Below are 26,180 nucleotides of genomic sequence, written 5' to 3' on the forward strand. Positions count from 1 at the left end.
ACAGTGCAGGCCTGTGGGGGCTTATGTGACAGGGACCTTCATGTTTACTAGAGTTTCTGAGTTTCATGACAGAATAGTTGTCAAATCCCTGTAAACCTGCTCCGTGACGGTGACTGAGGTGCAGTAGCAGGAGAGCACTGTTGACGGTGTGGCCGCTGCAGAGGGGCAGCGTCACAGCTGCACTTGCTACCAGACTCAGGACCAAGGCCACCTCCAGGCAACCTGGTCCCCAGAAAGATCTGGGCAGTCAAATGATCTCTTTCTGTGTATAAAAGTTCTGAAGGGGGCAGGAAACTGGAAACATTTATTTGGAAAATTTCAGACAGATTTTTAAAAAATGGTCAATTTGAAAATATGGTAAGGATGGACACAGTGAGGAAGATGACAGAGTCACCTAATTACAAGCAGGTGATGGCTGAATGAAACATGCATCACACACATTTAAAGAAGCCAAAAAGACTTTGTGAAAGACCACGCATTCATGCAGTGAGCCGGAACACAAAATCCCTGAAACAGAAGGCTGTGGAGATTTTAAGAATAGAAGAAAGAATGAAAGGCATCTCTGTTTCCTAATTGGCTTTACAGAAAAGTAAAACTTTTCATAAATCTTCACAGGAGGTCTTTCTATCTCATTGTATTAAAGGTCCTCACCCAAGTTCGGCTTCTACCCTCCCACAGAGACTGAGACACAGAGACACCAGGAAGGTTACAGTTTAAGGGATGGGCACAGGCCCTTGTGACAGATTCTCATTGAATCATATCACTGGCAAGAATATTTTATGGGGACTCACTTGCATTTCAAACTGGCAAAAACAAGAATCTGCAATTACATTTCTGAACAAAATGCTCTAAAACCATGGAGGTCGGAGGCATGTGGTCCGGAAGAAGCTGTCAACAGGTTAGTGACTCTGAGGGAACATTAAGGCCTCTGACTCATAACAAAACAGTTTTCTCCACAGTGGAAGGAAACACAACTACATCTCTTTCAGCCAAGACCCAGGTTGCATCTACATCTATTCCTGCCATTTATAAAGAGGTGCAAAATGACTGAGACTCCCTGAACACAGCCAGGATCTGATCTCCCAGAAGCCTATGCTTCTGGAGTTTTCCATTCAGACATTATATTTTCCTCCACGGTCACCTTTCCTTTCAGTAAATGTAATCCTTCAGGGAGGAGTGTATTCCTGATCCTACAAAATTGCTGGTGCCACCTGATTCAGCCTGATTAGTTACCTAAGTGCAGAGGAACAGACTTTCACCACATAGTTTGCTCTGGTGAAGGGTATCTATAAGACATAAGATGGAAGTTTGAATAGTCACCTGAGGTTAGAAAGCTTCACACTCACATGGCACCTGCAGTCTCTCTAACTTTGGTGATGTCCTCTCCTGCAAGAGGTACCCACACACCCTTCAAGGTCAGCTGTGCTTCATAAAAGTTGGGGTTATTTCTGATTTGATGGGCATGGCTCTGAACTAGGACATTTGAGCTGAGCCTTGGCTTTATTATCAGCGTTGAATTATATCTTATTAACAAAAGGAACAGAAATTTCCTAAACTTACAAAAATAATTTATTGGCATATAAGTAAGAATGCTCAAGAGACTTTAGAAATCTATTGAAAGACATAAGAGAGGAAGACAAGATCAGTGTTGCTACCCACATGGTGTCCTCCTGTCCATCACCCTTGTCTGCAACAGTGTCCAGGTCCCCTCACCATGTGTGTCTGAAGAAGGGACAGAGCTCACATTCTGTGCGCGCAACCACTGCTTGTCTGCTGAAGGACACAATGTCACTTCCACTGTAAACATGGTACACATGAGACCACACCAAGGTAAGGGTTGATCTGAAATGTGACCTTAAGTCATCAATAATGACAATGTCGGCTCATATTGTTGAGTATTTGTTGACTCAATGCATGTCTTTTAATAACTATTCACCTCCAGAACAAATCTATTATAATAATGCAAAAAAAATTTATTAAGTTTTAACAACACGGAGGCGGATATCCGCCTCAGTAAAATTCACCCGAAGCTCAAAGGGCCAACTATTAACCTTTTTGATGGGGTGGGAGCCCTGACACAGGTATATCCCAGTGTCTTCCCTCTTGACAGGGTCAATGGTGAGGCTTCTGTTGTTCTCAGACAGCTTCATTCTCCCCGTGAGTTTTAGATTCTTGCCATTGAAGAACCAATCCGTGGAGAGTGCATTTGTGTGGCAGTGAAAGATTACAGCATCTTTATTCCCTGTGACGGTGGTGTCCTTGGCTATGAGGCTGGCAAATACCAGAGGCTCTGTGGAGAAACAGAGGATGTGATTGATGGAGAATGGGCTTGAGACATAGAGCCATGCTGCTTCCTCAGAGATTCAGCCAATCACAGTCCACAGTGAACTCTGTAAATGTCACAGAGTATCACTGACATTTGCAGAAAAACAACTGCCTAAGTTCAGTTGACAATAAGTAAAGAGAGAGCTGCATCTCCTCTCTGTCCCCATATAATCACAGGTGATTCCATACTTGTTCCCTCAGACATCTCTGTAGTAGCAGCACACAAAACCCTTCGCAGTCCAAGTGTCCTATAAGCTGACCATCAGGTGGAATTTTTCTCTCATGAGCTATTACTGATCTTTTCCTAGAACTTGTTTTGATTTCACAGAACATCAAGTGCTTCTCCTTATGTAAACAGTTAAATATGTTGCAAAAAGCAGGCTTACCATCTTTGTCTATCTGTGGGGCCAAGGGCAGTTTGCAGTAAGTGGAAAAGCATTTACATTTTGTTAAATAATTTATTAGACAGTAAAGACAGCTGAGTCAAGTCTTCATGACTGTAGACCTGGAGGATCTCCAGCTAAATGAATTCTCAGTATGAACAAGACTATTTCCTGGCCTACTGATTCAGATCATGGTGAAATTAATCTCTAGAGAGAAGTAGTTATAGTTTTATCAAAGAACATTGACTGTAGGAATAGAAAATAATTAGTTGCCACAATAAAGGCCATACATAAAAGCCCAGAGCTAACACAATATTCTATAGAGAAACATGAAAATATGTACTCATATCATGAACAAAAACAGAACGCTGTTTTTCCACATATTCAACATAGTACTGGAAGTTTTGAACACAACGTTTATGCCAGAAGATGAAATAAGGTGTGTTCAAATTGGTAAAAAACAAAAAACTATCCTTTTTGAAAAGACAATATAATCTTATATACAGAAAACCCTAAAGTTACTGACACACACATAGAACTAATTAATAAGGCAAATTGCAGGAGATAAAATCAACACTTTTCATCACTTCCTTTTTTGCAACAAAAATAAATTATTTCAAAATGAGATTAAGAAAACAGTTCTATTTATAATATCACCAAAAGACAAGAATACATAAGAATAAATATAATTAATAAGGTGGAAAATGTGTACCCTGAAAACTACAAGACATTTTTGAGGAAATTAAAGTCGATGCCATTCAATGGAAAAACATACGTGTTCATTTATTAGAAGACCCCAAACTATCTACATCTTTGATACAATCACTATCAAAATCCTAAGATTTTTCTTGCAGAAACAGAAAAATGCGCCCTAGGTTTCATAAGGAATTTCAATAAACCCCAAATTTTTAAAATAGTCTTTAAAAATGATTGAAATTGGAGGTCTCACATTTCCTACTGTCAAAGCTTACTGCAGAGCTAAAGGAACCTGAATAGCGTGACACTGGCATGAAAAGTATTCATCCAAAGACACAATCAAATGGTTTCAACGAAGACACCAAACTGTTCTATGAAGAAAAGACAGTGTTTTCAATAAATGGTTTGAAGAGCAATGTGCAAATAAATGACATGATTCCTTTTCTTGTAATATACACAGAAATAAAGTCAAAATAAATCAAATTCTAAAGGATAGACCTCAAGCTATAAAATATTTGGAAACATTATAGGGAGAAGCATTATGACATTGATTTGGCAATGGTTTCATGAATATGATGCTAAGAACACAGGCAAAAAATTAGATAATTTGGATTTTGTGAAAATGAAAAATTTCTGTTCATCTAAAAACACAACAGTTTGAAAGGTGACCTATGAAATAGGACAAATTATATTGCAAATCACATGAAAAATAAACGGTTAATATCTAAACATACAAAAACTTCTACAACTCACAACAACAGTACCAAATAATCTGATTTAAAAATGGACAAAGAACTTGAATAGACATTTCTCCATAGAATATATGCAAATGGCCAATAAACACAGAAAAGGATGCTCAGCACCACTGCTATTTTAAGAAAATGAAAATTGAAACACTCGAGATCAAATCTATGACTTGTGTTGTTGGGTGTGGTTAACTCTGCTCTGCAGATAAGAGAAAAAAATCGCCCTGTGTGGTACCTTTGATTCGTCCAAAAGCTTCTTCAACCAGAATTGGCACCTCTGACCTCTCAGTCAACTTGAGTTTTGAAATAACACAAAGAAAATGCATGGGAATCAGAGTGCTCAGAGAATGTACAGCCTCCAACTAGTCTGTGGCGAGATTCTAAGGACTCTGCATCCAGGTTCCAGGCTCTGAAGAGATTTTCGATCATTCGTTCTTTCATTCATTCAATCATTGTTTATTTCTTCCTAATCCATCAAAAGCAACTGGGTGTTTATTACATGGTGGTCCCTGAGCTGGTTTCAGGGGTGAATGGGGAGTGAGAAGGCAAAGCCCTTTTCTTTATACCAGGGGGAGTGACTCCACCACAGGAAACAAATAAGTGAGTGATTCCAAGCCCAGGGCAGGGAGGTGTGTGGGGCCACCAGAGGCCTGGGCGATCCATGCACTGACTGATTGTTACTGCAGGTCATTTGGCTCTAGAGTAAAAAGAGATGATTTCTCCTTTTTTTTTTTTTTTTTTTTTTTATTCCACAGGTCCAAATGTATTTCTATGAGATGAGGACGCCTAAGAAAAAGGATCTGAACCAATTCGTTGGTTTGGGAATCCACGGACTTCATAAGGCCCATGAAGTAGAGAAATTAAGTCTATGGCTGCAGACAGACCTTAAGTGACCCTGATCAGCTGCTCATGGTCGGCATGACTGCTTTAGTGACTGCATCTGACCTAATTCTTGGGGTAGAAGAGCTGCTCAAATAAGAGGCAACTGTTATTGATCAACTCCAATTGAGAATGCCCTTGGTTGATCCCTGGTGAACGAACAATTACCATGAGGTCTTTTTTTCTCAATTTCCTTCTGGGGATGTTGACATTTTTCTGAACTTTTCTAAGTTCCCCCAAACAGTCTGTTACACCCAGGACATTATCTAACTGTGCTCTCCACACACACACACTGAGGTGATAGACAGAACTCCATTTCTGCCAAGATGTGGTTCTTGGGCCTGAGCCCTGACTAGTGACCAGCTCAGGATCCTTGTGACTTAGGCACCCATTAAACCATTACATACTCACCCCTTCCTGGGAGGCCAAACCCAACCTGGTCAGGCTCACTAGGGACCCTGGATCTAGATCTCTGGGACAAGGTTCTGGGGAGGGGTTTCTGAGCTGAGCTATGTAAAAATTTCAGGGGGCCTCTCAGACCATGCTCTGACAGTACAGCAGGGTCATTCTTAGGGTCAAGCTCCTTGGATAGGCAGGTGCTCAGGGGGCTGAACTGAAACTGGTCTCCCTCTGCTGAGCTAATCCCATCAGACTGGTCCTTTTGTTTGCAGGGAATGTCTCCAGGGCTGGAATTTGGGAAATTGACTGAGGCCTTAGGAAGTTTGTCTGTACCATGCGTATCCTGCATTATATGCCAAACCCAACCTGAAGTAGAATGCAGAGGGGGATAGAGGCAGAGTCGATGGCTGTCATTCCCATGTGTGAAGTAGAAGCCATTCCATCCAACACCCAGAAGCCAGAGAGCAATCACTCACCGTGTACAACAAGGTGTCCAAATCCTATTTCTTTTTTTGAATCAGGAAGGTAGGTCACTACGGTGTACATTCCTGCATCCATCTTGGTAACCTTCCTTATCCTCAAGGCACCTTCAGGTTGCATCATCTCTCGTCCGCTGAACAAAGGACCTCTTATATGCTTTGTAAAGTTTCTTGAAAGAATTCCAATTATACAATCGTTTTTTGATTCATGCCCCTTGTACCACACATAGGTTAAAACTTTGGGAGGCTTATTTTTGATCTTTAGAGTGACATCGTCCCCATCAGCAACAGTGGCCGTCTCAATAGCAAGTTGGTCTGTGGTGGGCAGGCACCAGGAGGTTAAGAGTGAGACTAGGAAATAAAAAAAATTAATATTTATACCTATATACTGGGACGGAAAAATGAAGCCCTGAGTCCAGAGCAAGTCTGTTTATATCTCAGCCTTGGTCTAGGTGTGAGTGTGTGTCTCCCATGGTCAAGGTCAGCAGCAGGGACACCATTACTTCAGCACCTCTGACCCTGTTACTTTTCCTGTTGCAAATACTTCTCTCTGGTGGTTGTCTTGCTCACTTTATCGCTGTGCTCAGAAGCCCACTGACAGGGGAACTTTTGAAAGACACATTTCCTGACCACATTCTCTAAAAATTCTCTATCTTCACTTTCTGACCTCACTTGCTCTGTCTTTTCATGGCACTTGTAGGTATCTGATATCACAGCTGGATGTGTTCTCATCCCACTTTTTTCCATAGCACATGGGCTTGTTGAAAAGGGGATCTTGTCTGATCTTGTCCCTCTGTCACTGCAACAGGCTGCAGATACATGGGGTTCACTGAACAGTGTGACTCCAGAGTCCTGTACCTCATAGTGTGTGTTTGCCCCTTTCTGAAGTTTGGTAAAGACAATATCTAGCCCGCCTGGTTAATTTTTTGTGATGTTTTCTAATATTAATTATTATTATTATTATTATTATCAGTGTTCATATTCAATACTCAATGATAAATAACAGGAAATGAACAGCAACAAATGTTTTCCTGCCTCTCTCCACTTCCAGGTTATGAGATCCTCCCCGTGCTGAGTCCCCTTCCCCATCCTCCTCTGCTCCTTTGTCCTCTACCCTCAGGTCCAAACAGAAGCCTTCCTTCTTTTCTCAGAGCCCTGCTCTCTTGGGGAGATCCCAGCCAGCCTCTGTGTCAGATCCTTTGTTACCCCAAGGGATTGTCTCCTACTTACCAACCAGCAGGAGCCCTTGCAAGAGGATAAGTCCTCTGCAGGTAGAGACTGAAAGGGATCCCATAGTGTCTGCCTCCTGCTCTGTGGCTCCCGCTTTGAGAAAAGCTTGAGGTTCAGTAAGGCTCCCAGGCACCTCTGTCCTGATGGTGCAATCTGCTGTGAGTTCTGCCTGTGTGCTGAGCTTTATTCTGTGGCAAGGTGACTGTTCTTGTCATGAGGGCTGGGGGCAGGGTCTGTGCCCAGGACCTTCCCACTCCTTGCCCTCATTTTGCCACCAGTATGCCTTCTTACCAGTTTATTGCCCTTTATTTATTTTTTCCTTGTTTGAAACTAGCCCACATGCTACAATGCTGTTAGGCCAGCTTCAGTATTACTTTTCCTCCTTTTACGATCACCAAGACCAGTGTTCAGATCTGATGGGAAAGGGAGCTGGAGGGTTAATTGACCTTTAATATATTGTTGTCCTGGGAACCGCTGGGGCCTCTAAACACCACACACACACCCGCGCGCACACACATACACTAGCCCACACTCACACACTGTGTTTGATAAGCACAAGTCTCTCATGTCCAGGCTCCAGGCATTCCCCACAGATCCCTGTCATGTGCACAGTAGCCTCTCCCACAGCCTCTCTCTTTCACATTTGACTTTTCCCTTCAGAGAGGAGTTCTTGAGCTACCTCAGAACATCCTGTCACAAGGATGTCACTACTGCTGTGTATTGAATCACCTGTGAAACTTTATAAACATTGCAGTGCCCAGGTTTCACCCCAAAAAGTGAAACTTCAGCAACTGTCCAGCTAATGGGCTGCCTATTCAAATCAAGATCCCTCCATGTGAAAATAGAAATGCTTCTGCTGCTCTCCTGTGAACAGGGGAAGTCTCCAGATCCTGTTAAACTGCAGATTCAGATCAGCAGGGGTGCAGTGGGTCAGAGACTCTGCATCTGCAAGGACTCAGGAGAGGCAGACCTTACTGGCCTGTTGGGTACATGTGCAATAGCAAGGCTGATGGGGTCACATGTATCCCTGAGAGAGTGACCCTCTCAAGCCAGCACTGGCCTCTGCTGTGTCTTGGTCTTTGGTCTCAGGTCCACATAGAGAGCCCCCGGTACTCACAAAAATGGGGATTGTTTCTGTTTCTGACACAGAAGGGGTCAAGCTGAGTGGCTGAGTGATCATTGCACAGAGGCCCTTCTTCTATCTCAAGTTGTCACCAGACCAATTTTTGCATCCAGGGACAAAGGCTCAAAACCAGAAGTCTCAGTAGGACCTGCAGTTTTGGGTGTGAAGGAGGAGGTGACCTGCATGTCCCAGGAATAAAGGACTGTGGTGAACGTCAGGTGCCTCTGGGCTTCCTGGTCCTTGAGGAACAGTTTCAAGTAGACCATCTCTCTTCATCTCTGTCAGGCTCCCTGGCTGTTGGGACATTCCCTAATTACTTCGTGGGAGGCTCTCTTTTGGTCACCAAGACTTTCCCATGGGTAGTACGAGTCATGGGGTAGAGAGCTGCACAGAGATCCCCTGAGAGAGGAGGTGCCCCCAGTCTCTGTCAAACTATAAATATTTAAACCTGTGGAGCAATTTAATGAGTTTATTTGAACCAAATTGACCTCATATGCCTGGGAGCAAGGTCTCAAGTCCTCCAACGAAAGGCAGTTTTGCAGCTTATTTTCTACATTATAATCGAAGTAGAAGATGAAATAAGTGGCATAAAATTCATTTGGATGTGTGAGAAAATATAGCATGGAAATATCTAGAATAGGGAAAATAAGTCAAAATAGAGAAACACATTTTTACATTGGTGTATATAGGATAATTGCATGTATAGCACACAGAGAAGGTATGCAGGGGACCAGATAATGTAAAGGTTCTGTGGTCTCATACACTTGTCCCAGATTCTCTGCCTTCATGTGGTCCGACAAAGAACATCCCTGTGAGGTTTCAGTTATGTTATCGAAGTTGGAGAAAATGGACCAGGGCTCTAAGGTAAGGACTGACCTCTGCTATGGAAACCATAGGCCTGGGACGTGACAACCTGCGGTCACCTGCCCAGTTAGAAATTTCTGATCAGAATATCCTGTGAGGCTTGGCAGGCCTGCCATGTGGCCCGCTGAGCTTGTCAGGTGACTGCACAGCCCCTCTTTTATAACAGTCTCTAAAGAACCAGGTGGGGCACAGCAGGCAGGAGGGAGCGCCCGAGAAAGGCCTGTTGAAGCAGAAGAGGAAAATCAGGCTCCTTCTCTATCTTCTCAGCCAAAGCCACGGCCACCGGACTCCTTCCTGTGTGTCTCACTGTTGCCCCCTGGGGGTCAGGAGTAGACCTGCAGCCAATGTCAGCAGCTGCACAGGGATGCTGACCAGTCAGTGCAAGGTAAGATCAGCGAAAAGGCCACATCGTCCCGAGTACTATGCGTCCAGTGTCAGGAGAACTGTCCCACCAGGGGGATGTGCTGTTTCAGACACAGCTCTCTGCTTTCAAGGGTTCAAAGGAAGGGCCTGCTGAAGGTTCTCCTAAGGCTTTAGGCAGAGGGTGCTCTTCTGGAGTCTTGGTCCCCAAAATGCCCTGAGTGTCTTCCATCGCTGCATTGGGGTGTTGCATGTAAGTCATTTATTGTCCCTGTCTGCAGACAGGCCCAGGGGCTGGAGCAGCTGAACATGACAAATCAACCAGGGGGAGAAACGTTCCTGTAGGACCCTCAGTGGCTCCGAGATGGAAGCAACCACAGGTTCTGGTTCTCCTGTCCCATCCTGCACAGGGAGAGTCCCTTGTTTCCCAGGACACCGTGAACTGGAGAGGTGTCTTCAGAAACAATAGGCGGGTGTCCCACCAACCAGAAACTCTGGGAATGGAAAGTCGTCGCTGATTCTTATAAGGTCAGGGTGAGTGTGCTCCTTCCCCCTATAGTAGTAAGTCTCAAGATTTATTTTTCTTCATTTGAAAATTTCTTTTTAATTATTATTTTCCCAACTGTTTCAGTATTCAAATACATTTTAACCTTCCAGGAAAAAAAATATGTGGATGCCATGAGTTTAAAAAAAGACTCCCTCTCAGATAAATTGAGGCTGATTAGACTATTAAAAACATATGTTGCATCATAACATTTTATACTTGGAATGGGACAGGTTATGGTTTAAACACAGTCAGTTGATTAGATATTGTACCATTTGTACTGAAGCTTTAATCTTAAACGGGTGTTGTCAAGTACGGATCAAGTAGTCCAGTAACTACAATGGCCTTAGTAATTTACTTTATTATTATAATTTTAATTTCTTTTTAACTATTAGCAAAGAGAACGGGAAACACCCTGATAGTCCTCCGAGTAACCATATGGTGGTTGTTGTTACTGTGTGACCCTCTACCAGCTTGTCAGGGCTCTGAGGACTGAGATTTTGTTTCTTTTTCACTCTAGGGATTAGAGGAGTGTGAAGGACATGGTGAGCACAGGGTTGGTCTTCTTTGATAAATGTGTAAAGAGTTTGCAAATATGATAATGGTTAAAGGGATAAAATGTGGAGCATTATGACCTCACATAACTAGAATTCTGACCTAGATGAAGGACCAGATAAAACTTTATAAAGAAAACTATCTAACAGAAAATGAGTTCAGGCAAGCATGGAGCTCATGAGGGTGCAGGAATGAGAGGTCCAGGCAGAGACTCAGCATGTGCAAAGGCCAGGAGGCAGGGGAGTTGAGGGAAGTAAGTGAATTTTACTGACTCATTCTGGTGATGAAGTGAGCTGACACACACCTGAGGCACCCAGTGCACAGCCAGTGCTAATCAATGACCAGTGTTGTCACTGTTTCTCTCCTGTGGGGGCCCACTGAGGACGTGCCCTCTTGAAAACAATACTCTCTCCCCCTGACCAACAAGCAATTCATGGCATTAAGCATCGATTTCAGCTTGACTGATATGTAAGTGACAGACAATAAACCACATATATGTCAAAGGTACAATCTGATGAGTGTTGCCATATGTACCTATTACATGAGTGGCCATCTCACCCAAAAGTCTCTCACCTGCCTCTGTAAACCCTTCCTCTGCTCCCCCAACCCCCAAAGTATTCATGCTATTACTCATTTTATTTCTTTCTTGATAGATAAATGCACATTTTGTGAAATTTTATATAAGTAAAATCAGTAGTATGTTCTCTTTTTAATCTGTCTTCTTTAATTCAGCATAATTATTTTATGAGGTAAGATTTGTGTAGTAAAAATGATCATTTTAAACTGCACAGTTCAGTGGCAATTAGTGTGGTCACATTGTTGTACACCCACCATATCTACGTAGTACTAAAATATTTAATAACTTATAGAATGTTGTACCCATCGGAAGAATGTTCTCCATTACGCCATACCCTAACTTTTGGAAAAGACCAATTTTAATTCTGCCTTCTCCTTGTTTTGTGCCACATACACCCTGTCTCATGACCCCTGTCAGCTTGTACATCTGCTGCTCCCACTTGTCCCAACATCAGGAAACTAACCTGAGTCCTCAAAATGTTATCCTTTCTCCCAACCCTGTGTCTCACCCTCATGTCCATCCTAGTCTGGGAGAAAGGCTCCCCCACCTCACCACACGAGCTCCAGTGGCTCTTCCCTCAGTACGCAAGTCAGACCCTCACTAACATTATCAACTTCATTCTGAGCCTCCAAAATAAACCCTCCTGCCTGGGACCTGTATTTCTCCCTTGAAACCACACAATGCCTAACACCCTAACACCTCCCAGGCTTTACGATTTCTCATCCTGACCCTGAGAAGACCCTATTCCTCAATGACTTCACCCTGCGTTCACCTCTGCTTGTACACAATCCACCTGTGGCCAGGTCCCCAAGGTTCTCAGTCAAATACAACAGAGACCCAGAGAGCAGCAAAGTGAAGGAACCAGAGAAGAGATTTAATTCCCATTCCTCAATTCTGGTTGCAGGCTCTCTAAGGACAGGCATGTGGAATTTGTAAGAACAACGAAGAGAACACTAAATGAGGACAGTGACGTCTGCCCTGAGCTGCAGGTCAGAGAGGCCTTGAAACAGGCTCCTTCAGTGCAGGCCTGCGGGTGGCTGACGTAACGGACCTGCATGTTTCCTAGAGGAGTTGAGTTTTATGATTCAATATCTTTTGCAATCTCTATGATCTTGTTCCTTGAAGGTGCAGTGACATGGATGTGGGATGAGAACATTGTGGATGGTTAGGCGGCTGCGGAAATGTGCCCTTTCATACTGGCATGACTTCGTGGACCTATGCCAAGGATGCTTTGAGACAGCCCGGGGCCCAGGAGGGTCTGGGAAGTCAGGTCATCTCCTGCTGCGGACATCAAGTCAGAAGAGAGACAAGGCAACTGCAAACCTTCTTTTTAAAAAATTAACAAGATAAGGAAAAATATAGAACATTTAAATTATATTAAGGATTGAAACTGAGTAAGATGACCTGAAGGTTATGTTAAAGTAAAACATGCATAAAACAAGTTTAAAAATAAAAGTAAGACTGTATTAAAGACCATGCAATATGGCAATGAAACAGAACTCAACACCCCTGATTCAAAGGTTGGAGAGATTTTAACAACAGAAATAACCATGGGCATTTGTGTTTGCTAATTGACAGAAGGAAAGCAAAACATTTCATAGAATCCTGATAGGAAGTCCTTGTATATTGTGGTTGTAAAGGTTCCTACACAAGGTGGGCTTCTGCCCTTCCTCAGAGACTGGGACACGGGAACACCAGGAAGATTAAAATAGAAAATAACAAACCCTGTTATCTGAGACAGGTAGTCTTTGGTTCCTAACACTGGCAAGACACTTTCAAAAGGGCTCGTGTGTGTTTCAAAAGACCAGATTAAAAATCAGCGATTACCAAATTGCAGTTACATTCTTAATGGCCTGGTCTAAAAAATAGATGTCTGAGGTCCATCGTCATAAAGAACCAGTCTAAAGGCTCCTGACTCTGAAGGAACATTAAGGCCTCTAGGTCATAACAAAACTGCTTTCTTCACAGTGGAGGGAACCACAGCTAAATCTCTTACAGCCACAACCCAGTTTGCATCTCCATCCGTTCCTGCAATTTATAAAGAGCTGTCAGTTCTGAGCAATGTAGGCACAGGTGGAAAACAGCTGAGAGTCCTTGAACAGAGCCAGGAGTTTATAACTCTCTGCGGTCACCTTTAATTTATGTTTTGCTCAATCCTCATATCAATCCAACGGGAGTGTTCTTGATTCCACAACATAGCTACTATAATTGGCTTTGTCCTGATTTGTTATGGAAGTGAAGAGAAATTGACATTCACCACATAGAGTGCTCTGATGTAGGTTTTCCTTTAAAATCTAAGATGAAAGTTTTAAATACCTTTTGAAGTTAGGAAGCTTCCTTCTCATACTTCCCCAGCATTCTCCCAAGTTTTGGGTTGTGCCCTCTTCTCAAATAAATAGTAAAATAACCATCAGCAGGTTAAACTTATCTTAAAAAAGAGTGAGGTTATTTCTAATTCTTTGGGCAGCAGTCTGAACTAGGATATTCGAACCAAAGCCTTGCTTGTATAACCAATGATTCCAATTATATTCTATTCATAAAAGCAACAAATTCATGCAAACTTATGCAAACAAGCCTATGGCTATGGAAATAAGAATATTCAAGAAGACTTTAAAATTTATGGAAAGAAATGAAAGAGAGAGAAAGAGATCAGTGTTACTACTCACATCGGTGTGTTTCAGTTGATTCTCGTCTACAACAGTGTCCAGGTGCCTTTCACCTGAACCCTGGAAAAATGATACAACTTAAATTTCTGCAAGGTCATCACATGTTCCCACTGGTCATCACATGACATCTCCACCTACTCTGGGGGACGCGGTGTCTCCTGCAGTGTAAAGATGGTACATCTGAGACCAACCGACTATGGGATCTGCTGTAAAATGTAAGCTGAAGTCAACAAGAAAGACATTGTCAGATTCTATTATTGAGTGTTTATTGACTCAATGCAAATGTTCCAACAATTTTCCACTTCATATCAAATGTATTTAAAAAGTGCAAATAACTCATTCAGAGGTTAATAACAGGTGAGGAAAGAAGGGTCACTCATATTTTACACCCAGTGTGAGGGGCTCACTTTCACAGGAACTATGGGGTAGGTGACATCACACGGAGAATCCCCCCATCCTCCATCCTGACAGGGTCTATGGAGAAGGTTCTGTAGCCACAGGACAGCTTCATCCTCTTAAAGAGCCACAGGCTCTTGCTGCTGTAAAACCACCGAGGGGAGAGCACACGTGTGTAGCAGCAGAACCACAGCGTCCTCATGCCCTGTGACTGTGGTGCTGCTGCCTAGAGAAGCTGGGCACTGTCACAGCTCTGTGGAGAGACAGAGACTGTGACAGATAGAGAGTGGGCTTGGGCTCTGGGCCCACTGCGCGCCTTCCGACATCTCAGCCACTCACACAGGCCACAGTTATGTTTGTATAGGTCACCTGAGGATGGTCCTTGACTCTGCAGATAAATGATTGCCTTTGTTGAGGTGACAATGTGTAAAGAGAGGGCTAGACTTCCTCTCTGACCCCAGATTACCCCAGAGTGAGCCTGAAATGCTCCCACGGGCATCTCTGTATTATCAGCAGAGAGAATCCTTTCCCAGCCCTTTAACCTCATCATCATGTGAAATTTTCCTTTCATGACTTTTCAATCATCTTTCCTTTTTTAAAAGTATATTTTATTGATTATGTTGTTACAGTAGTTCCAATTTTTGCCCCTTTGCTCCCCTCTGCCCGGTACCCCCCTTCCCTCCAACAATCCCACCCCCCTTAGTTCACGTCCATGGGTCGTGCATATAAGTTCTTTGGCTTCACACTTTCCTATATTATTTTAACTTCCCCCGGTCTATTTTGTACCAAGCAATTATGCTTCTTAATCTCTACACCATATTCCCATTTCTCCTCCTCCCCCCTCTCTCTCCCCCTCCCCTCCCCCAGTTGACAACCCTCCAAATGATCCCCATACCTATGATTCTGTTCCTGTTCTAGTTTGCTTAGTTGGATTTTGTTTTTATTTTTTAGATTCAGTAGTTGATAGTTGTGAGTTGGTTGTCATTTTAGTGTTTATAGTTTTGATCTTCTTTTTCCTAAGTAAGTCCCATTGACATTTCATATAATAATGGCTTGGTGATGATGAAATCCTTTATTTTCACCTTGTCTGGGAAGCACTTCATCTGCCCTTCCATTCCAAATGACAGTTTTGCTACATAGAGTATTCCTGGTTGCAGGTTGGCTTTCATCACATTGAATACTGCTTGCCAGTCCCTTCCTGCCTGCAAAGTGTCCTCTGAGAAATCAGTTGATAGTCCTATAGGCACCCCACTGTAGGCAACTCTCCGCCTCTCTCTTTCTGCCCCCTGGACTCTCTCTTTATCTTTCACCTTTGGCATCTCAGTCATGATGAATCCTGGTGTGGTTCCCTCTGAGTCCAGCTCACCTGGGACGCTCTGTGCTTCCCAGAGCTGTATGTCCATCTCCTTTGCAAAATTTGGGATGTTCTCCTTATTTTTTTCAATTCTTGCTTCCTCGTTCTGCACTGCTTGACTGTATTTTCTTCCTTATGTCCCAAGTCACTGATTTGAAGCCCAGTTTCCTTCCCTTCACCACTGGTTTTGTGTAGATTTTCCTTCGTTCCACTTAGCATAGTCTTCACTTCTTCTCTTATGCATTTGGTATACTCAAGCATATCTGTCAAGCCTGTGAGCATCTTTATCACCAGTGTTTTGAATTCTGCATATGTTAGGTTGTCTATCTCTTCATCTGTTAGGTTGACTATCTCCTTGTCATTTAGTTCTCCCACTGGAACCTTGATCTGTTTCCCCTTTTGGGCCATACTTCTCTGTCTTCTCATTCGGACAAGCTCCTGTGTTTTTTTGCCTCTGCCTCCCAGGAAGAGCTGTCGCTCCTGTTACGTTTAAGGGGCGGGGCCTTAGAGATTCCTTAGTGGAGGGTGACCTGTTTCACCACGTTGTGGTGCTGTGTGTGGGGGAGGGGTCTGAGAGGGAACAATGCCACCTGCCCAGCACTCGCCCCTTTTCCAGGTACCTCTCACACTTCCGCACTGGACTGATGCCTCATTAGCTGCTACCCTGGCCGTCGTTCTCAGAGTGGGTGGGTCTGCAGATGTTCTATGACTGTTGGGGCCCTTTAAACAAGCGGACTCTGCTGAGAAACTGGCAGTTTTTGCCTCCAGCTCAACCCCCACTGGTTTGCACAGTCAGAAGCAATGAGGCTTGATTTTCCCTGGTGCTGAGACCGTGAGCTGCGAGGTCTGGTGAGGAGCTGGAAACGCTCCCCAGGTGTCCCTTCTGACTTTTTAAAATGTGTGACTGTGCTTTCTGCTGGCCTGCCGCTTCCGCTGCTGCTGCCACCACCACACCACATCCTCTCTGACCCTCCTACGTGTCTGGATGAGTATTTCTTTATATCTTTGTTTGCTGGACTTCCATGCAGTTTGATATTCTGGAACTTGTGGCTGTTTCCAGTTTTGAGGTACTTGTATTCCTTCTTAGTTGTGGAGGGAGATGCAGTGTTTCCATCTATGCCTCCATCTTGGCCAGAAGTCCTCACGAACAAATCTTAATCAGTGTGTAAGACCCAGAGAGGTCACTCTTTCTTTTTTTCCGTCACCAACATACACACACACTTACACACAAACATCGTCTTGAAAGTCTGATGTTTTTCAAGAAAGAGGCCTGCATTCATTTGACAGTGACTTTTTCTGTTTTGGTTCCTGGGAGTGACCCCGTTTGCCAAAAAATAGTTTGACCCTGTTAGGAGGTGCAATTTTTAAAGTGACCACCAGAGGGAAGCACCAATAAACAATGACTAGGAGGAGCTGTGAAGGGATTGGAGTGTGAAACATTATCTACCCGATTTGTGTCATTACAAGTGTCTAATGATCAGAACGACTTCACCCTCACCTCTACAGCTCACAGAAGGAAGGTTCTTCATCTCTGATGTTATTCAGAGATTCAAATTTAAATAAATCTCTGTAGTTGGCTCAAATGTGAATAGCATTCGACACCATAAAGTCTACAGTAAATGATGTTCCTAGGAGACATACTAGAAAAAAAGATGGGCAGCTTGCCTAAAGGCAGACTATTAAACCTACCACCAGCTCTTCTTAGTGACTGCACAGATTGCGGGCCCATGAACCCAACCCTCCCCAGCAGGACCAGTGATTGTGTTCATCCTCCAAGACAATTTCACACCAAACTCGGGCCATAAAAGCTGTACTAGTGTCATCCTTAATGGTTTTAACTACAAGCTTTCTTACTAAAAATGAACAAAAGGGCAAGTTTTGAAAATGCTTTTGTAAGACACATGTGCCTTGGTGGGTGGAAGTGGATGCCTGCTCATGTTGATGCTCTAAGACAGTGACATCAGCGATGACAGTGACAGCAGAATAAAGATCAGCTCTAGTGAGGGAAGTTCAAGTAAAGCACGAGCTGTGGGGACATCCACACCTGTGACCACTCAGGGATCTGCCACATCTGTGGGCCTTTTATGGCTACAGTAGTCTGGGTCATGCCCAATCTACCCTACAGAGTAAAGGACATGATACTGTGTTTACCCCAGCATCTAATCAATGTTAGAAGAATAAAATGTGCTCTGTGAATCCTCTGGTGGGACCTAATAAGAGAATTAAATTAGAATTCTAGGCTTTGGGGCAAGGCAATGCCTTCTACAGCAATAGCTCCTGACAAGCTTCTAATCCTCAGGAGAGAGAGAGGCTGTGAATGTGGGCGGTAATGTGACCAAGTAGCCAGAACACCTCATCATGACCAGGGCTCCATTATAACACACGGTCAGGTGTGGAGATCAGCATCCATCACAGATGGAAGACATACATCCTAGGTTAGACAAGGACAGGTGACCCCAACCCTTGTCACCTACTATTAAGCACTGTGATCTGTCACATAGCTGTCACCATGGAATCACAGAAAGTTCACTGTGACTAGTCAACAAAGAAGTAAAAGTCTCCATTCTGAGTTCATCCCAGCCACCAAATCCCCCTCCCAACTACTTACACCATCAGCCACTTTTTTTCCTCTTCCCTGGTACATAGTCAGGCTTACTTACTGACACACCAACTCCCTGGCAGATGGCTAACTTGTTAGCTCAGCTGAGGAAGGTCTCATGGTATGGGAGTGAGTTGTAGCTGGTCACAGCTTCCCTACGGAGGCGGGGGCTGATGTGACAGGGATGTGCATGTTTACTAGAGTTTCTGAGTTTCATCACAGAATAGTTGTCAAATCTCTGTGAACCTGCTCCGTGAAGGTGACTGAGGTGCAGTAGCAGGAGAGCACTGTTGATGGTGGGGCCACTGTAGAGGGGCAGCGTCACAGCTGCACTTGCTACCAGACTCAGGACCAAGGCCACTACCAGGCAACCTGGTCCCCAGAAACGTGTGGACAGTCAGGTCATCTCTTTAATTGGATAAAATTTCCCAAGAAGGGTAGGAAACTGGAAACATTTATTTGGAAAATTTCAGACAGATTTTTTTTAAATGGTCAATTCGAAAATGTGGTAAGGATGGACACCGTGAGCAAGTTGACAGGGTCAGCTACCTACAAGCAGGTGATGGCTGAATAAAACATGCATCACACACATTTAAAGCAGCCAAAAAGCCTTTATGAATGACCACACATTTGTGCAGTGAGCCAGAACACAAAACCCCTGAACAGAAGGCTGTGGAGATTTTAAGAATAGAAGAAAGAATCAAAGGCATCTCTGTTTGCTAATTAGCTTTACAGAAAAGTAAAACTTTTCATAAATCTTCACAGGAGGTCTTTCTATCTCATTGTATTAAAGGTCCTCACCCAAGTTCGGCTTCTACCCTCCCACAGAGACTGAGACACAGAGACAACAGAAGGGTTAAGTTTTAAGGGATGGGCACAGGCCCTTGTGACAGATTTTCATTGAATCATAACACTGGCAAGAATATTTTATGGGGACTCACTTGCATTTCAAATGGGCAAAACAAGAATCTGCAATTACAAACTGCAATTACATTTCTGAACAAAATGCTCTAAAACCATGGAGGTCGGAGGCATGCGGTTCGGAAGAAGCTGTCTACAGGTTAGTGACTCTGAGGGAACATTAAGGCCTCTGAGTCATAACAAAACTGTTTTCTCCACAGTGGAAGGAAACACAACTACATCTCTTTCAGCCAAGACCCGGGTTGTATCTACATCTATTCCTGCCATTTATAGAGGTGCAAAATGACTGAGACTCCCTGAACACAGCCATGATCTGATCTCCCAGAGCCTATGCTTCTGGAGTTTTCCATTCAGACATTATATTTTCCTCCACGGTCACCTTCCCTTTCAGTAAATGTAATCCTTCAGGGAGGAGTGTATTCCTGATCCTACAAAATTGCTGGTGCCACCTGATTCAGCCTGATTAGTTACCTAAGTGCAGAGGAACAGACTTTCACCACATAGTTTGCTCTGGTGAAGGGTATCTATAAGATATAAGATGGAAGTTTGAATTGTCACCTGAGGTTAGAAAGCTTCACACTCACATGGCACCTGCAGTCTCTCTAGCTTTGGTGATGTCCTCTCCTGCAAGAGGAACCCACACACCCTTCAAGGTCAGCTGTGCTTCATAAAAGTTGGGGTTATTTCTGATTTGATGGGCATGGCTCTGAACTAGGACATTTGAGCTGAGCCTTGGCTTTATTATCAGCGTTGAATTATATCTTATTAACAAAAGGAACAGAAATTTCCTAAACTTACAAAAATAATTTATTGGCATATAAGTAAGAATGCTCAAGAGACTTTAGAAATCTATTGAAAGACATAAGAGAGGAAGACAAGATCAGTGTTGCTACCCACATGGTGTCCTCCTGTCCATCACCCTTGTCTGCAACAGTGTCCAGGTCCCCTCACCATGTGTGTCTGAAGAAGGGACAGAGCTCACATTCTGTGCGCGCAACCACTGCTTGTCTGCTGAAGGACACAATGTCACTTCCACTGTAAACATGGTACACATGAGACCACACCAAGGTAAGGGTTGATCTGAAATGTGACCTTAAGTCATCAATAATGACAATGTCGGCTCATATTGTTGAGTATTTGTTGACTCAATGCATGTCTTTTAATAACTATTCACCTCCAGAACAAATCTATTATAATAATGCAAAAAAATTTTATTTAGAGTTTAACAACATAGAGGGGGAAAGCCGCCTCATTTAAAATTCACCAGAAGCTCAAGGGGCCAACTATTAACCTTTTTGATGGGGTGTGAGCCCTGACACAGGTATATCCCAGTGTCTTCCCTCTTGACAGGGTCAATGGTGAGGCTTCTGTTGTTCTCAGACAGCTTCATTCTCCCCGTGAGTTTTAGATTCTTGCCATTGAAGAACCAATTCGTGGAGAATGCATTTGTGTAGCAGTGGAACATCACAGACTCTTTATTCTCTCTGACGGTGGTTTTGCTGGCTAAGAGGCTGGCATATACCAGAGGGTCTGTGGAGAAACAGAGGATGTGATTGATGGAGAATGGGCTTGAGACATAGAGCCATGCTGCTTCCTCAGAGATTCAGCCAATCACAGTCCACAGTGAACTCTGTAAATGTCACAGGGTATCACTACATTTGCAGAAAAACAACTGCCTAAGTTCAGTTGACAATAAGTAAAGAGAGAGCTGCATCTCCTCTCTGTCCCCATATAATCACAGGTGATTCCATACTTGTTCCCTCAGACATCTCTGTAGTAGCAGCACACAAAACCCTTCGCAGTCCAAGTGTCCTATAAGCTGACCATCGGGTAGAATTTTTCTCTCATGAGCTATTACTGATCTTTTCCTAGAACTTGTTTTGATTTCACAGAACATCAAGTGCTTCTCCTTATGTAAACAGTTAAATATGTTGCAAAAAGCAGGCTTACCATCTTTGTCTATCTGTGGGGCCAAGGGCAGTTTGCAGTAAGTGGAAAAGCATTTACATTTTGTTAAATAATTTATTAGGCAGTAAAGACAGCTGAGTCAAGTCTTCATGACTGTAGACCTGGAGGATCTCCAGCTAAATGAATTCTCAGTATGAACAAGACTATTTCCGGGCCTACTGATTCAGATCATGGTGAAATTAATCTCTAGAGAGAAGTAGTTATAGTTTTATCAAAGAACATTGACTGTAGGAATAGAAAATAATTAGTTGCCACAATAAAGGCCATACATAAAAGCCCAGAGCTAACACAATATTCTATAGAGAAACATGAAAATATGTACTCATATCATGAACAAAAACAGAACGCTGTTTTTCCACATATTCAACATAGTACTGGAAGTTTTGAACACAACATTTATGCCAGAAGATGAAATAAGGTGTGTTCAAATTGGTAAAAAACAAAAAACTATCCTTTTTGAAAAGACAATATAATCTTATATACAGAAAACCCTAAAGTTACTGACACACACATAGAACTAATTAATAAGGCAAATTGCAGGAGATAAAATCAACACTTTTCATCACTTCCTTTTTTGCAACAAAAATAAATTATTTCAAAATGAGATTAAGAAAACAGTTCTATTTATAATATCACCAAAAGACAAGAATACATAAGAATAAATATAATTAATAAGGTGGAAGATGTGTACCCTGAAAACTACAAGACATTTTTGAGGAAATTAAAGTCGATGCCATTCAATGGAAAAACATACGTGTTCATTTATTAGAAGACCCCAAACTATCTACATCTTTGATACAATCACTATCAAAATCCTAAGATTTTTCTTGCAGAAACAGAAAAATGCGCCCTAGGTTTCATAAGGAATTTCAATGAACCCCAAATTTTTAAAATAGTCTTTAAAAATGATTGAAATTGGAGGCCTCACATTTCCTACTGTCAAGGCTTACTGCAGAGCTAAAGGAACCTGAATAGCGTGACACTGGCATGAAAAGTATTCATCCAAAGACACAATCAAATGGTTTCAACGAAGACACCAAACTGTTCTATGAAGAAAAGACAGTGTTTTCAATAAATGGTTTGAAGAGCAATGTGCAAATAAATGACATGATTCCTTTTCTTGTAATATACACAGAAATAAAGTCAAAATAAATCAAATTCTAAAGGATAGACCTCAAGCTATAAAATATTTGGAAACATTATAGGGAGAAGCATTATGACATTGATTTGGCAATGGTTTCATGAATATGATGCTAAGAACACAGGCAAAAAATTAGATAATTTGGATTTTGTGAAAATGAAAAATTTCTGTTCATCTAAAAACACAACAGTTTGAAAGGTGACCTATGAAATAGGACAAATTATATTGCAAATCACATGAAAAATAAACGGTTAATATCTAAACATACAAAAACTTCTACAACTCACAACAACAGTACCAAATAATCTGATTTAAAAATGGACAAAGAACTTGAATAGACATTTCTCCATAGAATATATGCAAATGGCCAATAAACACAGAAAAGGATGCTCAGCACCACTACTATTTTAAGAAAATGAAAATTGAAACACTCGAGATCAAATCTATGACTTGTGTTGTTGGGTGTGGTTAACTCTGCTCTGCAGATAAGAGAAAAAAATCGCCCTGTGTGGTACCTTTGATTCGTCCAAAAGCTTCTTCAACCAGAATTGGCACCTCTGACCTCTCAGTCAACTTGAGTTTTGAAATAACACAAAGAAAATGCATGGGAATCAGAGTGCTCAGAGAATGTACAGCCTCCAACTAGTCTGTGGCGAGATTCTAAGGACTCTGCATCCAAGTTCCAGGCTCTGAAGAGATTTTCGATCATTCGTTCTTTCATTCATTCAATCATTGTTTATTTCTTCCTAATCCATCAAAAGCAACTGGGTGTTTATTACATGGTGGTCCCTGAGCTGGTTTCAGGGGTGAATGGGGAGTGAGAAGGCAAAGCCCTTTTCTTTATACCAGGGGGAGTGACTCCACCACAGGAAACAAATAAGTGAGTGATTCCAAGCCCAGGGCAGGGAGGTGTGTGGGGCCACCAGAGGCCTGGGCGATCCATGCACTGACTGATTGTTACTGCAGGTCATTTGGCTCTAGAGTAAAAAGAGATGATTTCTCCTTTTTTTTTTTTTTTTTTTTTTTTTTATTCCACAGGTCCAAATGTATTTCTATGAGATGAGGATGCCTAAGAAAAAGGATCTGAACCAATTCGTTGGTTTGGGAATCCACGGACTTCATAAGGCCCATGAAGTAGAGAAATTAAGTCTATGGCTGCAGACAGACCTCAAGTGACCCTGATCAGCTGCTCATGGTCGGCATGACTGCTTTAGTGACTGCATCTGACCTAATTCTTGGGGTAGAAGAGCTGCTCAAATAAGAGGCAACTGTTATTGATCAACTCCAATTGAGAATGCCCTTGGTTGATCCCTGGTGAACGAACAATTACCATGAGGTCTTTTTTTCTCAATTTCCTTCTGGGGATGTTGACATTTTTCTGAACTTTTCTAAGTTCCCCCAAACAGTCTGTTACACCCAGGACATTATCTAACTGTGCTCTCCACACACACACACTGAGGTGATAGACTGAACTCCATTTCTGCCAAGATGTGGTTCTTGGGCCTGAGCCCTGACTAGTGACCAGCTCAGGATCCTTGTGACTTAGGCACCCATTAAACCATTACATACTCACCCCTTCCTGGGAGGCCAAACCCAACCTGGTCAGACTCACTAGGGACCCTGGATCTAGATCTCTGGGACAAGGTTCTGGGGAGGGGTTTCTGAGCTGAGCTCTGTAAAAATTTCAGGGGGCCTCTCAGACCATGCTCTGACTTAGTACAGCAGGATTATTCTCAGGGTCAAGCTCATTGGATAGGCAGGTGCTCAGGGGGCTGAACTGAGACTGGTCTCCCTCTGCTGAGCTACTCCCATCAGACTGGTCCTTTTGTTTGCAGGGAATGTCTCCAGGGCTGGAATTTGAGAAATGGACTGAGGCCTTAGGAAGTTTGTCTGTACCATGCGTATCCTGCATTATATGCCAAACCCAACCTGAAGTAGAATGCAGAGGGGGATAGAGGCAGAGTCGATGGCTGTCATTCCCATGTGTGAAGTAGAAGCCATTCCACCCAACACCCAGAAGCCAGAGAGCAGTCACTCACCGTGTACAACAAGGTGTCCAAATCCTATTTCTTTTTTTGAATCAGGAAGGTAGGTCACTACGGTGTACATTCCTTCATCCATCTTGGTAACCCTCCTTATCTTCAAGGAACCTTCAGGTTTCATCATCTGTCGTCCGGTGAATAAAGGACCTCTTATATGCTTTGTAAAGTTTCTTAAAAGAATTCCAATTATACGATCTTGTTTTAATCCGTGCCCCTTGTACCACACGTAGGCTAAAACTTTGGGAGGCTTATTTTTGATCTTTAGAGTGACATCGTCCCCATCAGCAACAGTGGCCGTCTCAATAGCAAGTTGGTCTGTGGTGGGCAGGCACCAGGAGGTTAAGAGGGAGACTAGGAAATAAAAAAAATTAATATTTATACCTATATACTGGGACGGAAAATTGAAGCCCTGAGTCCAGAGCAAGTCTGTTTATATCTCAGCCTTGGTCTGGGTGTGAGTGTGTGTCTCCCATGGTCAAGGTCAGCAGCAGGGACACCATTACTTCAGCACCTCTGACCCTGTTACTTTTCCTGTTGCAAATACTTCTCTCTGGTGGTTGTCTTGCTCACTTTATTGCTGTGCTCAGAAGTCCCCTGACAGGGGAACTTTTGAAAGACACATCTCCTGACCACATTCTCTAAAAATTCTCTATCTTCAATTTCTGACCTCGCTTGCTCTGTCTTTTCATGGCACTTGTAGGTATCTGATATCACAGCTGGATGTGTTCTCATCCCATTTTTCTCCATGGCACATGGGCTTGTTGAAAAGGGGATCTTGTCTGATCTTGTCCCTCTGTCACTGCAACAGGCTGCAGATACATGGGGTGGAATGAACAAGTGTGACCCCAGAGTCCTGTACCTCACAGCATGTGTTTGCCCCTTTCTGAAGTTTGGTAAAGACAATATCTAGTCCACCTGGTTAATTTTTTGTGATGTTTTCTAATGTTAATTATTATTATTATTATTATTATTATTATTATCAGTGTTCATATTCAATACTCAATGATAAATAACAGGAAATGAACAGCAACAAATATTTTCCTGCCTCTCTCCACTTCCAGGTTATGAGATCCTCCCCGTGCTGAGTCCCCTTCCCCATCCTACCCTGCTCCTCTGTCCTCTACCCTCAGGTCCAAACAGAAGCCTTCCCTCTTTTCTCAGAGCCCTGCTCTCTTCGGGAGATCCCAGCCAGCCTCTGTATCAGATCCTTTGTTACCCCAAGGGATTGTCTCCTACTTACCAACCAGCAGGAGCCCTTGCAAGAGGACAAGTCCTCTGCAGGTAGAGACTGAAAGGGATCCCATGGTGTCTGCCACCCGCTCTGTGGCTTCCTCTTTGAGAAAAAGCTTGAGGTTCAGTAAGGCTCCCAGGCACCTCTGTCCTGATGGTGCAATCTGCTGTGAGTTCTACCTGTGTGCTGGGCTTTATTCTGTGGCAAGGTGACCGTTCTTGTCATGTGGGCTGGGGGCAGGGTCTGTGCCCAGGACCTTCCCACTCCTTGCCCTCATTTTGCCACCAGTATGCCTTCTTACCAGTTTATCGTCCTTTATTTTTTTTTTTCCTTGTTTGAAACTAGCCCACATGCTACAGTGCTGTTAGGCCAGCTTCAGTATTACTTTTCCTCCTTTTACGATCACCAAGACCAGTGTTCAGATCCGATGGGAAAGGGAGCTGGAGGGTTAATTAACCTTTAATATATTGTTGTCCTGGGAACCGCTGGGGCCTCTAAACACCACACACACACGCGCGCGCACACACACACACTAGCCCACACTCACACAGTGTGTTTGAGAAACACAAGTCTCTCACGTCCAGGCTCCAGGCATTCCCCACAGCTCCCTGTCAGGTGCACAGTAGCCTCTCCCACAGCCTCTCTCTTTCACATTTGACTTTTCCCTTCAGAGAGGAGTTCTTGAGCTACCTCAGAACAGCC

General features: G+C 43.1%; 2 protein-coding genes and 2 non-coding genes across 4 annotated transcripts; all 4 read right to left on the reverse strand.

Annotated features, from left to right (window-relative positions):
• Nucleotides 1-1,976: 1,976 nt before the first annotated feature.
• On the reverse strand, nucleotides 1,977-8,526 carry LOC149995095 (cell adhesion molecule CEACAM21-like). Its single transcript, XM_090259118.1, has 3 exons — nucleotides 8,358-8,526; nucleotides 5,905-6,222; nucleotides 1,977-2,290 (listed from the first exon to the last, which is right to left on the reverse strand). Exons 1-3 carry the CDS (start codon nucleotides 8,524-8,526, stop codon nucleotides 1,977-1,979), a joined length of 801 nt encoding a protein of 266 aa, XP_090115244.1.
• Nucleotides 7,456-7,575, reverse strand: LOC149995096 (small nucleolar RNA SNORA61). Its single transcript, XR_016507940.1, has one exon. It is a non-coding gene; the product is annotated as a small nucleolar RNA SNORA61 (small nucleolar RNA).
• An 11,819-nt stretch (nucleotides 8,527-20,345) lies between the features above and the next one.
• Nucleotides 20,346-24,326, reverse strand: LOC149995097 (cell adhesion molecule CEACAM21-like). Its single transcript, XM_090259119.1, has 2 exons — nucleotides 24,245-24,326; nucleotides 20,346-20,626 (listed from the first exon to the last, which is right to left on the reverse strand). Exons 1-2 carry the CDS (start codon nucleotides 24,324-24,326, stop codon nucleotides 20,346-20,348), a joined length of 363 nt encoding a protein of 120 aa, XP_090115245.1.
• A 1,481-nt stretch (nucleotides 24,327-25,807) lies between these two features.
• On the reverse strand, nucleotides 25,808-25,927 carry LOC149995098 (small nucleolar RNA SNORA61). The gene has a single exon (XR_016507942.1). It is a non-coding gene; the product is annotated as a small nucleolar RNA SNORA61 (small nucleolar RNA).
• Between the last annotated feature and the right edge of the window lie 253 nt (nucleotides 25,928-26,180).

The sequence above is a fragment of the Furipterus horrens genome, unplaced genomic scaffold, assembly GCF_987537825.1.
Source record: "Furipterus horrens unplaced genomic scaffold, mFurHor1.1.pri manual_scaffold_13, whole genome shotgun sequence".
NCBI classification, from domain to species: domain Eukaryota; kingdom Metazoa; phylum Chordata; class Mammalia; order Chiroptera; family Furipteridae; genus Furipterus; species Furipterus horrens.